The sequence below is a fragment of the Typha latifolia genome, chromosome 1 (genome assembly GCF_019914945.1).
Source record: "Typha latifolia isolate L0001 chromosome 1, TyphaL0001v2, whole genome shotgun sequence".
NCBI lineage: Eukaryota > Viridiplantae > Streptophyta > Magnoliopsida > Poales > Typhaceae > Typha > Typha latifolia.
The window spans coordinates 9,290,429-9,304,630 of NC_133086.1; the positions used below are offsets into that span (position 1 = coordinate 9,290,429).

General features: G+C 36.6%; 1 protein-coding gene across 1 annotated transcript; it reads right to left on the bottom strand.

Annotated features, from left to right (window-relative positions):
- Positions 1–12,066: 12,066 nt before the first annotated feature.
- Positions 12,067–13,615, bottom strand: LOC140781296 (probable sarcosine oxidase). The gene has a single exon (XM_073127229.1). It carries the CDS (start codon positions 13,489–13,491, stop codon positions 12,304–12,306), a length of 1,188 nt encoding a protein of 395 aa, XP_072983330.1. The 5' UTR covers positions 13,492–13,615; the 3' UTR covers positions 12,067–12,303.
- Positions 13,616–14,202: the final 587 nt, after the last annotated feature.

A 14,202-nucleotide genomic window follows, 5' to 3' on the forward strand; every position in this document is an offset into this window, starting at 1 on the left:
TGATTCTTTATGTAGATTATAGTCATTATTGGAATTAGATGAGTCAAATATTTTCTAAGAATAAGATTTATGATAGTTTTATATAGTAAAACATATTCTAGGCAATATGATAAATAATTATGGACTGTAAATAGAAAAGAATGATATGGTAGATTATTTTTGCAAGATACTTGTATTAGCAGTTATATAAATTTTGATTGTGCTGACAAAGAGATGAGTTAATAGGGGTATATTTGTCCAATAATATTGTTCGAAGATTAACTTATCTTTTGAATCTTAACTTGATGATTACCAAAGAAGATAATGAGCATAGAGAATGTGACATAGATGAAGATATTAGTAATGATTTTAATATTAGAGACTAGATGTATGTAATTACTAGGTAATATAAAAGTGGGTTTTATTTGAAAGTTATCTACTGTACTGATGTAATCAAACAGAAATGATAAGGATTAGATGAATCATATAGTGTAATGGTTTTTGACTTAATTGATATCCTTGTTATACATGTTGTATGAATGAAAATGTTCTATAACTACTAATTTAGTTTTGGATTGATTAATTTAGAGGATAATAATTTTAAAGCATGCCAATTGCGTGTTTTGGGTGATGTTGAATCTTATTTACAAATATGCATTAATTTTCTTTCACGATTCATTAGATTCATTACAGTAATTAAGGGAATACGAATAAGTATTACTATTTATATAAAGTATATTAAGGGATGTTTATGATACTGCTAGATGATAGACAAAGAATGATATATAGGAAGTGACTATATTTGTATGTAAATACACATTGATAAGCTTACGTGTTAAGCTATTATTAGAGGTTATTGAGCAGATATTTTTAGAATGATATGTTGGTCTTAATAATCTTAATGGTCTATAGGTTGGCCTTCAAGTTGTAAGGCAAAAATATCTGATTAAGAGATAATTTAACAAGATTAATAGTTCCATTATAGTTTGTAAAAACTTGATTTCTTAATAAATTACAAAGTTAACGATGTGAGATATAAAGTAATATAAGAGATATACTAGTGAGATTCAACAAGTAGAATTATTGGACGTCTTGTTATTTATATGAATTAATTGATTTCAATTGATTTATTCGTAGATCATAATAGCATGAATAATTCGAAAGGTTGATCTTAGTAGCTTTGTAGTTCACAGACAGTATTTCTTCATATTTATTTGGATTATGTTTATGCATTGTTACATATTAAGTATGGTAGACTAGTAACTATTTGAAGTCTCATTGATTATATAATGCTATGTTAGTGTTAGTGAGTATATGTTAGTAGTTGTGTTGCAATTGATGAGTACTATGAATTTGGTATTATATTGTCACCTTATTGAAGAGATTGTTGGAAACTTGGTGAAACTCAGTAGGCAATAGGATCTGAATATCGTTAAGTGAAGAGATTGATAGACATTCTAGTAATGATAGTAATTGAGTAAATAATGATTAAATTGGAACTATATGAATTGGAGAACAAATAATTTGGAAACATAAAAACTATGGGTAGAAAGATTATTATAAATTTTATTTTATATCTTGCTAGAAGCGGTCTGAATCCAACCATTTAGGTATTACAGGTTAAGCATGGGCATAATTTACGTAATCGAAAGATTATAGAAATTTATTTTGATGTTGTAATATGATTAGTATTAATAGGTTGGATCCAATGAGGTGCATATTATTTTGAAGAGTGCATTATGAATATAAACTATGATTTCGTATTGATTTGTTTCATAAATTCCATAACAATTTAAGTGTATGAGAGGTGTACCTTTAGATAAGAGAACTTGACTATTGTCCAGACTCTATGATGATGACGTTGGATGGATTGTGAGTATATATTTATGTTAGTAAAAAATTAGGTTAGAAAAAGAAGTAGGAATTTAGTATTTCAAGATATAGTATATATTTACTGTTCTACCCACCATTAGTGATACTACTGAGTGATAGTCTATTAAGAATGTTTGGTGGGGTATACATCTACTAGATATTGGAGACAATCTATTTAAATAATTTGTATTGTATTATCATAGGTATTTATGACATTAGTTATTATATGGTTGTAGTTTGCATGAGAAGTGAAAGATTTGGACAACTCGAGGTATCTCAGTATATGTGATTACTGTGCAATTATAATTCTTACAAGTCAGTATTATTATAATTTTTTTCCCCTCGGATTGATTTCTGTAGGAGGATTATTTGATTAGCCTAGATCTAGGTAATTAATTCTTATATTGAGGTTATTTATGGTTGTGTATGTTAGGAATTAATGAGTAAAAAATAGTAAATTAGACAATTGTGGATTTGTCAAAATATCATGAACTAGGAATGTTAATCTCAAAGTTTTCATGATCTAAATTTTGGGGTCAAAATTTTTGTGATGAGAGAAAGAAAATATAACAACCTAGCCCTAAATAAATAAATGTTCATAGGGCACGATGTGGTCGCCCTCGTCCCGATGCGTGTGTGCAACGTGGCCCCAATCGTCAACTCGGCTAATGATGTGATCTAAGCTAGGTTGTGTCACCACACGGGGTACATTGGGTTTGTTGGGTTGAACTTATCTAGATTAGTTGTTTATTATTTTTGAAGAACTTTTAGCCTTCGGCTGTATGGTGGAATGCTCAACAAACGATGTTAAGAAGGTGGAACAGAAGATTAGCCTTCGTTGAGGCTTTTGAATGCTCGACTAATGTCATTTGAATGCCAAAATCCGAGAGCAGTAAAATATCAAGCGTTTGAATGCCCTGTCGTGCAGCTCCGACGGCGGCAAGGCCTATAGAAGCCACCCCAATGTGGCTTTGCTCAAACAATATCACCGCGAGTGCGGCCATCTAGTTCGGCCATGCGGTGGTCGCCGATAGCTGCGGTGGCCACCATAGTCTTGCAGTCAGCCAGTGGGAGCCGACTTGGGCCGTCGATGGTTGTTGGAACACCGAACTAGCGGCCACCTACTGTAGTTTTGCTACAACAAGGAGGGTCATCGACGGTGCTCTTTTGACCTTCTACTACGGCTGTCGCTGGCCTGGCTTAGGTGCGGGGGTCCCGTGGAAGCTAATGAACGTGGTGGCGGGGTCGAGGAGCGGTTGGATGGCCGCCTGTGGGTAGCTAGGGTTTTTGGCCCTAGCTCGGTCTGCAGGGATGGAAGGTGCTCCTCCTCGACCGAAGGAGGGGTTTTGACCAACGCTTGGGTCTCCTCTCCACCTCCCTCACTGTTTGAAGTTGATGGCCGCGGTTGGGCTATTTTTGTTGTGGCTAGTAGCGTTGGCGGCATGGGGTGGCTGCTTTGGGCTAGGAGAACGATCGTCAAGGCTTGGATCGCCTTCTCAATCCTTTTAGAACACTCCTTTGATTCGACCAAAAATTCTTTAAAAAATGCCTTTGCCCATGTCGACAGCTCATCGTCGATAGTTGCTCGTGAAGAAGATGCTAGAGATACTTCCACAAGAACGGAGATGAGTTCCTGACCATCCATGGTCGCTCCTTCCTTGTTTGTCTTGGATCACGTGTAAACCATCGTTCGAGGAACGTCGACTCTGATACCGATGTTACGAACTACATCTAGAATGATTCGTCCGTAGGATGATCCTGAGATTTTAGAATTCTCGGATCTAATGGCTTTTGAATAAAGTCAATCATAGATTCGGATGGAAAGTTATGATTAAAATAGTAGAGCAAAGTCAGCTAGGGAAAAATGGTAAATAACCTACGTTGCAGTGGTCGTCAGAGGGTGGCGGATGACCAAGGGTGATGGTGGACAACTGTAAAGTAGAGTAGCAACTGGAGGAAGGTGGTGGCTAGGGTTTGTATGCTTGAAAGGGTTCTACGGTAAAAGTTAAAGACGAAAATAATAACTTGGCTAAACTCAAATTCCTTCCATGATAATTATCAACACATGTTCACTCCTATTTATAGGAGTAAAAATCCCTAGCAGATCGGATCCACATATGGATTATCCAATTTATTTAAAATTTAAAATAATAAGATAAAGCTAACTAACTAATTTGACTTGACTCGACTTGACCCATGTGGTCGGATCGTAACACTAGTGGGACCATCATGGGTTATCATTTATCTGGTGTCTTGGTCTCCCACCGTGGTAGTTCAGGTGTGTATAGTCGGGGTATCTCTTGTCCTCAAATAGACCTTTCTCAAATTGCCTATAAGAACTCGGTATTTTGTTACACGATCGTTTGACTCCGAGTTTCGATGTTTTAGGAGAGGATGGTGGAGAAGGTCTGTCTCAAAGCATAAATAAACTTAGATAGCATCTCCATGTTTGGATCCGTGACGGCAGTAGGAAAGGAAGCGCTGCGTGCGTGAAATCCTTTTGTCCTAGTGTACCCAATGTCGAAGGTGTAGAGTTCCTCACCCTTGTGCGTGTGGACATCTCCCAATCTTCTTCTTTTCTTCATTCCACCATGGATCCAGCGGTCGGTGTCATCATGGAGGTGCGCCAAGGAAGGCTAGCTCTGAAACCAACTTGTTGCAACCCGATCCCAAAGCAATATGGTGCACAAGCGAAGAAGAGTATATAGGCTAGGTCAAGGTTGTAGAAGAGGAGGGAGAATGGGGTTACCTACTGGTAGGAGGGTCATTAGAGTAAGGAGGGAGAAGCGATGGAGGTGTAGCCTCGACCGTGGGAGTGCCATAGGAGCAAGCTCGACATGGATACCGAGGGAAAGAGAGGAGAGAGAAGGATGACTCATGCCTAGATTCTAAACAAATGGCAAAAATATTCAATGATGCTAAAATGGCCATCATTCCATATATTTAGAGGCTAGCCATATGTTCAAAACCAATAATAAAATCCTAGTATGAAATAATCCATTCGTTGGGCATTCGAACGCCTAAACTCTTTGTCTATTCTCGCGTTGTGCTGTTTGAATGCCTAAACTGCTCTTCTGCTCTCGGGCTACGATGTTTGAATGCTGAGCTAGGCTGTTCGAACGCTTAAGCCCGAGACTTGAATTCTCTGGTCTTATTCTAGTGATAAGCTAACTACTCAACAATCCATAACTACTACAATTCATAAGCAAGAAAACTACTTCATAATCACGAATCGCAACATATGTATTCTATGATCATGTAAGTAGTCTTATCTAAATTAGGATATATTATCTACTTAGATGTACATATTCCAATTTGGCTTCCAGTACGATTATATGATCATATGTATAGATGATTAAAGACGAGCATACTTTTATCATTCATTTGTTAGATTGATCTCGAACATGAGTATGTACATGATATGAATATGATTGGTGATGGATATGTTATTCATACTTTATTTATTGAGTTGATTTCTAGCATAAATATGAATATGATAGATATATAATTGATGACTGCATTGCATCATTTTTTTTACTTCTTTACCACCAAAATTCTTGATATGTGTGATTTGTTACAATACTACATAAATGCATATGATCAATCATTAGAAGAAATTCATGAAGTCATATTAGTAGGTAATTGATAATATAAGCATGAAGATACCCAAGTAGGTGCTAAAGTTAAGAGTGCCTAGTTAGATAATTATGGTCGCTAATATGCAATATCTCGTAGCCCACGTCTGAGGTCAGTCGAGTCTGATACGCAAAGATAATCGAACACATGTTGTTCACTAGATCATATATAGCTAGTTATTCTTATGTGATATCTATCAGTTGGTTTGATCCGAATAGATATTGATATACCTTAAGCAAGTATATAGTAGGGTATGATAGAGTATGATTATGACTGAGATACCCTTAGCATATAGTAGAGTATGCTCTAAGCCTTCACACAGATTTGTGAGATAGGGTACCAAGTGTGGGTCATGCATAGTAGTCTAGTATGATTGTGTTATTCGGAGTTAACATTAATGAGTAAGATATAAAAAAATGTATTGATTCTATTATCATCTCAGATAGACGATTATCGAGTTGTTGCATAACATCATATGTGGTTGCATTTAGAATTGTTATTGCACGATCATAATCGCCATGTTTCATATGTTGATATATTTGAATATGTTATAGTATGGTTGTATCACTAAAGATATATATATATATATATATATATATGTCGTTGATGATATATATACATGCTCATTATGATATAAAACTTAATAGCTATTTATATATTATTGATGAAACATTTATATACTCATTAATAACAAGATGCTCATTTTTAATTCATATTATTTAGCATATGATTTACTCTCTGTTTAATATCACTGATTTATTGTAAGATTTATTTATTGAGCCTTTAGTTAGGTCTTTCACTAAGCCTTTAGTTAGGTTTATTTATTTTATTTTCTAATCTCTAGATATATGATACTTGATAGCAAGTTGAGATATTATGAAGAGATATTTTATAACAAAAATAAAGTGAGTTAGATATGAGATAGTATTTATATAGAAAATGAGTTGTACTAATATTATAAATTTATATCCTACTATATTAGACTGTGATTTATAAGGTATAGGTTGAATTATATTTTATCCATATATTAGTTGTAATTTGATTGTTTGTCGTGGCTTATGTAGTCTAGAGAGATTTTGTAGTAGTCTAATATTATTACTATAGATTTGGATATATGTATGCTAATATTTTTATTTAGATTGTAGCATGATTTACATTTTAGGTGGATTTATATGAGTACAAATTTATATCTATATTATTGAACCGTCCGTCTTATGTCGTGTGGGCGGGTAGGCATGCATGTGGCCACTAGGCAGGGTTGTTACATCTATTTTCTATTATAATTGCTATAAAATCAATAATAATTAGTAGAATAATGAATGTGAAGGTATTTATATTACACAATAATGTATTAGATCGTTATTATCACTTTCTCAATTTTTACTTAAACAAGAAATGTATGAATTCTCAAATGGACCTGCCTATAACGGGAATATGTGGAGTATCTAATTAATTAATTAATTAATGGTAAATTTCATGCTTATGCTTCTATTATTCTCATTATCATGTCCTACAGCATAGGAGGAGCGAGTTAATTGAGAAGTGATGTCAAGCAAGTGAATTCTTCGTAGTCTAGGAGTAATGTAGCATTGAGAAGATAGATGTTTATTTTATGATTTCATCACATCTATATCATGCATGTGAAGATACTAATGCGATCCGGATCAGATCAGATCATATTATATGGACATTGGGTTTGATAGATCGAGTCTAGTTATCTTATATATTCTACGTATATAGTTTAGTTAGAGTTTAAGTAGATTAGAGTTTATTTAATCACCTAAGTTCAGTTCAGTTAACTCCTGTGCAGTTCCAGGAATATATTCTATCGATATTCAAAAATTGTATGAATATTACGGAACCACTTGGAGAAGATTGACGACGTCCTGATCTACAACTTTCGTATTTAAGATTTCTCCAGATTAGGAATCTATCTTTGGAAGAACAAAGAAACATTTCGAGAAAGATAATGAATGCTGATTTATTTAAGTCATGTTTATCTTTAATATAAGCTAATAAGGCAAATCCTAATGAAAATTAGTCTAGGGTTAGACTCTATAAATATGTGGAGTACAACCCTAATTGATGATCATGGAATGCATCTGAGTTTAGCCAAATATTTCTTATTGTTTTTATTTTTTACCTTATTCGTTAGATTGCCTTTAACTTTTTAAGAGTAAATCATAGCTGTGGAAGCATCCCAACCTTCTAAACCCTAGCCACTTTTCTCCACCAGCAGCCACCCTACTTACAGCCGTTTACCACCCTCCGACGACCGCCACAACATCGTTTAATTACTATTTTGCCTACTTCGACCTTGCTCTATTATTTTAACCATAACTTTTCATCCGAATCTCCGATTGACTTCATTCCAAAACCAATAGATCTGAGACTTCCGAGATTAATTTTCGCAAAATCTCAGGATCATCCTATAGATGGATCGTTCCAGATTTGGTTCAAAACAGATACTTATTTACTAGTCACCATAATTATATTTATTTACTACATAATAGTTATACATGAAATATTAGATGCATGTAGGTAAGTCCTATGTCGGTAGTGCCTATTTTCTCACTTTGCTTTAAGTTATGGTGCAAAGTGTATCTAGTACCTATATTTATATTTGTTTACCTAAGATTGTTAGTCCAATATGAGACTATTTATGCATCACATACGTCAATTTGACAAGCGCGACACTTCCAAGTATGGAGATTAGATACTGAATAATCTTTAAACTATGATTAGGAGGTAGTGGTTGTTGGACTTAGTGGTACTCGATGGGTGTAGGGTGAGGATGTTTGTGTTGAGCCTAGTGCTCCGTGGTTCACGTTTAGCCTAGTGCTCCACGATATTGTTGATGACTTGGGGGCATGTGTGGGCAATATTGAGGCGCGATGCTAATCCATATGATGGTGATGGGCTTATTACTAAGATCTTTAGTCTCCGATGGCAAATAATTAGTTAGTTGTTCGTTAGGTATTGGATAAATGATACTACTGCTGAATGTCTTTCCTCCTTGATAGGTGTTGCTTGATATGATCTTATGATAGTATGTGGTGGCTCTACGTGAGTCTGAGATAGAATTTGATAATTTAGTGTGACCATAACATACTTTTTGCTATTAATACATTTGAACTATAGATATGATGAACATATTGTATTGATGTATTTCTTTAATCATATTTGATATATATATATTATGTTGCATAATTTATTATATTACTTTTAGACTATAGAAATGTTACTTGCTGGGCTTTATACTCACCATCTTTTTTGTAGATTGTTTTTATATTAGTAGATAATTTTAAGTTCGTGGAGAAGGTGATGAGGAGTATTTATATTTCAGCTATTTTTTATATATATAAAATGAGGTAGATGGATTGTTGCCCTTACGCGGGCAATAGTATCAGGTGGGGGTGTATGGATATATATTTTAGGACTTGTTATGGCTTGTGATATTTTTAGGTTTTTCTTGCTCGAGTTATTTGTGAAAATTTGAGTTTTTTATCTTATATATTGTATAGAAATATTAACTAATAGATTATGTGGAAATCATGTGGGCTTTCTTTACGTGAGAGGGATGTATATTTGTAGGCCGGTATTTCAGAGATAGATAAGAAAAATGAAGGAGACTCGAATAATATATGGTTTTGGAAAAGGTTCAGGAACTAATTTTGAAAGAGCTTTGGGCAAGAGGAAAAATTAATTGTTTCTAGAATTATTCATTAAATCTAATATCCAACTATTTTAAATTTATAATAACAAAATATATACTAATAATAATTATTATTATCGAGCTTTTATCGAACTGAGCGCTCAAGCTAGCTAAATTGTAGCTTACTCATTTAGAGCTCAATCTGAGCCTCTCGAGTCAGCGATCTATTTTGATAGTCTTAGGCCAGAAGTTTCCAGTTACTCCAGATGTCAACAAATTACAAGCATAAAGTATGCTGTATGCTTGGCCTTGACTCTTACTTTGTCCAGTTTCTTAATAAATATGAATAAAAAAAAAAGACAACCCTGTTTGTTATTATGGGATCTTTTTATTTTTATCTAAATTGATTCCTTCTTTCAGCATCTATAATTACCATAGCAGCTTACGAGATCTGATCGGAATCAAAGTTTGCCTTGTTCCTGGATCTTCTTTCTTTATGTTTGCAAAACTAAAAGGACTTTCCGAGATCAAACAAGGATAGATATACTCTGTTCTTTTACTTGGCCTTACTAAAATCTTCATGCCCAGCTCTGGAGTTGTGATCAGACATTTAAAAGATGTTGGCTACTTCAGTCAATAATATATGCAAATGATAACATACTACTCTGTGATTTAGGCTTGCGTATGGTAGCCCGACCTATTTGATCCGACTTGACCCAGTCTGATTTTTAGTGGTTTAGATCAAAGATTTTAATCTGAGGTTCGATCTACAACTGTGCCAGGCTTGCGTTTGATTATAACTTATATTAAAGTTTATATCTATAACATAAACAAAATTGAGCTAAGTACGCAAGTAGACGTCACGTCTCTTTATCTTGAAGTAGTCACAAGCATCGTTTTTCTTTGTTACCATCGTATCCGATAAATCTAGGATAAAATTTAGTGGATCCTGATACTTAAATTCGTTTCAAGCTATAATATTGCGAAAACCATCAGGACCACCAGTACCCATCCCTCTTTTATCAGTCTAACAGATGAGCTACTCTTTTTAGGAGCATTTCTCTATATTTGGAGCTCTATTATACCATGCTCTAAATTTGGAGCCCTAGATGAAATTTGATTGGAGCAAAATTGGACTCTAAATATAAATCTATTTTTGAGCTCGATTAGAGATGCTCTAAGTAAGTATAAATCTATTTTCTCATAGTTTTAAATTAAAATTTTTACATAATTATTGGAAAAAACTTTTCGACGCTATAATTGATAGTACATTATATTCTTTGAAATATAATGTTGGGAATGTTTAATAAATATTTCATAAAAAAATAAACTAAAATAATAAGGTTTAATTATATTACACCCATAAACTATAGGGTAGCGTCTCATTGATAATTTAACATATGAAATGCTATAATTAGACTGCATAAACTATCAAGGGGTGTGACGGAGCGGGCGGCGTTAAGGAAAGATGACATATTATTATTCTTTTTCCTTGTCCACATCACGTTATTTTGTATCCTTATTGGTTGATATTAGAGATTATATATATACTTATTTTACTGATCATTGTTAATGGATGAGATGTGAAAGTCTCCCATTGCATAGCATCAATCAGGAATTGAGAGGACATCATCAAACTTCTCTCCTCTGCATTGCCTTCATGATGTCTCATCCACTCTTCTTTTTTCCGATTGCATCTATCTAGTCTTATCATATTGCCTATAACTATGAGCCATATTATAAGTTGCCTGTACTCCAAAAGAATGGTAAATGAGCATTATCCCATTGCATATTCCAAATCTAATGATTGCTTGAGACCCAAAAGAGCCTGAGGAACAAACTGGTTACAATCGATAAAGTTGATATCCATGGCACTGATGACACTCCCAAACTCTTTGGCATCCTGCATTAAGGCACAAAGTACCCCATCTATCCATTTTTGTATTATTAAGTACCTAATCCACCCGAATAGGCATTATGGTATGTCTCTCGAAGGATTTTTAGTTTCCTTTGTCATTGTTGTTATGTTATCAGTTCCACCAAAGGTGAAATACCACTTGCACAATTCCAACAGCTTTGAATATCACTTGCACACTAAATAGGAGGAAGGGGGTCAAATTGTTAGTCTTGGTATGTGCAAAGTCAGCCACTATGATAAAGATTATGACTAAGGAGTAGACTGTAGATGCTCCCCAAATTGAAGTAAAAAGTCATCTTTATGCTAACCATGACAATAGTAGAAGTGACATGAGGAATACTACATCAGTGTGGTCTAAGAGGTTAACGTCCTTCCTTCTCAAGGTTGGTTTGGATTCTTAGGGAGTTTGGAGTAAGGTTCAAAAGTGTGGATAAGTATGAAGCCCTAGCTCTTGCAACTAGTACACTTCCAATTATGCTCTCAAGTGATGAACCCGGTAAAGTCTTCTAGTTTCACTCTTAGGTTGGGGTTGATGAGAAAGAAGGATTTGGTTTTAGGTTTGGTTTAGGGTTGAGAAAGAAGAACGGTTGGATTGAGATTAAGGAGGAAGAAGAGTTTGGGTTTAGATTTAGGTTTAGGGTGGAGTTAAGAAAGAAGAAATGTTTCGGTTAGGTGGAGGAGGAAAAAGAAATGAAGGAATGAAGATGAAAAAAAATGAAGAAATAGAGAAGAACGATAATTTAAAGTAATCTTTTATTCTAAACGTATAGTTGCCAGAAATCCTTTATATGCAATACGTGACCATTGAGTTAACAAATGAGACGCTGATATAATGGCATGAAAAAACGGCAATGCTCGATTAATTTATATAGCATGATTGTAGCGTTTTATTTAAATGGTAGAAGATAATTCCACTATTTTAAAATACATGGTGATAGTTGTAATACTTTAAAACTTTCAGTGGCAATTACTTGAAGAACACTATCAAATTTCCAAAATAGAGATATTTCCTTAACCAACAAGTTCTTGCATTATTGATTCATAACTAAACTGCTCAGACTCCCCTGCTACGTCAACTCGATGGCTGGGTTTGCAAGTCAAAAGGCTGAGAACATCCAAACTTAAGTTCAAGAAAATGAAAAATCCAAATTTAAGAACTTATGACAAGAACCGGCCCAAGATTCAAACAAATCCAAATTTAAACTTCTCACAGAATGACGTGAGATGAGATGAGACCTGATCCTCATACTCCTTTTGCATTCCCCTTCGGATCCTCCTCAAATCTAGCCATCCTGAACCACCTCAGATCCACCCCCTTTGCCTCCCCGTCGATCGCCAAGTCAGCGAGGATCCGCCCGACTGCCGGCCCCATCTTGAACCCGTGGCCGGAGAACCCGGCCCCGACCACCACATCAGTCCCGAACTCACCCCCGAGGAAGTCGATCACGAAGTCGCCGTCCGGCGTCATCGAGTACATGCACGCCTGCGTCATCACCGGCCGCTCGGCCTCGACCCGCCCGGGGAGGAACTCCTTGATCCACGAGTGGACAGCGTCGACCAGAACGCCCGAGCTCGACGTCCAATCCCGAAGGTCGGGGTCGCACGGGTAGCCGCTGTCCATCGCGATCTTGATCAATCCCGGAAACTCCGCCGACGGCGTCCCGTAGATGTGCGGCTCGCTGTAGCTAGAGAACGTCGGGAAGCCCTTCTCCAGGGTGAGATCCTTCTCGTAGCCGTCCTTGATCTTCCAATAGCAAACGCAGGTGTGCAGAGGTTGGATCGGGAGGACAAGACCGGTAACGGTATTAACTAGCTTCCTGGTCCAGCTCCCAACCGTCACCACGCACTTGGCTCCCCGGAATATGTGGCCGTTGGCCGTCGTGATCAATACCCCTCCGGCTTCGTCTTTCTTGATCTCCTTCACCTCCGTGTGGTCTTTAAGAACCGCTCCTCTCTTTAGGGCGAGCGTTTGAAACATGGCGACGGCCTTCGTCGGCTTGATCACGCCGCCGGTCTCTGAGATGCCGATCCAGCCGTCGGGGAGCCGGAACGAGCCGGAGAAGAGATCGTCTACTTCGGTGCGATCAATGACGCGGGCGGTGGAGTTGGCGATGACGGCTTGGAGGCTGCAGTCGGCGGCGGGGCCAACAACGAGGTGCCGAGTTTTGGTGAGGACGCGGTAGCCGGCCTCCGACTCAGCTTTGGACCAGAGGCTGTAGGACTCGAGGACGAGCGGTGGGTAGTAGGACTTGGGGTAGGTGGCGCGAATGGTGCGGGATTCGCCGTGGGAGGAGCCGCGGTGGTGGAGGAAATCGAATTGCTCAAGGAGGAGGGCGCGGCGTCCACGCTTTGCGGCCTCGTAGGCCGTGCAGCTGCCCATGATCCCGCCGCCGATGATGATCACGTCGAAGCGATCGTCCGGGAGTTCCATCTCTGTAGCTTCTCTAGCTTTTCTCTCTTTCTATCCCTCCTACCTTTTAAGAGGTTATTGAGGGCATTCACTTGTACTAGTATTATTTTCTTTTCTTGTTTTATGAAAGGAAATTAATGGAGTCATATTATTATATGCCTAATTGTTTTTTAAGAGAAAATCCATAGATTGATTGTTAACTCAAGTATACAGTGTTCCGGCACAACTTGATACAAAGAGAGATAGGGTGACAACTCTGAATTGAAGACACTCCACACTTAGCTAAAAACACATTATTTTTCAACTCCAATGGGAGATGGATCTATAAATTCAAGTGAAATCCATGAAGAGGAAAGAGACGTAAGTTGTGAGAAACATCCCGATGCTAGCTAATAAGAATCGGGTTAGGTCGGATCATATTATAAAATATTGGGCTTGATGTATAGTTTATTTATCTTTTAATTAATTCATGATGTAAGCCCTTAAGACAAGTTTAGTTAAATGCGAATCATTAAAATATGTTTAAATAAGTTATGAAAGTCTTTAAGGTAAGTCTAATTAAGTCAAATAAGTCTTTAAGGCAAGTCTAATTAAATCATTTAAGTATTTGAAGGTAAATCCTAATTTTAGCCACGTAAGCCTTTAGGGCTAGTCATATTAGGACTCATTATACTCGATATGGGTTGAACTCTTTTATTTAATCATCCATTAAAGAATTGATCATTATGTTTC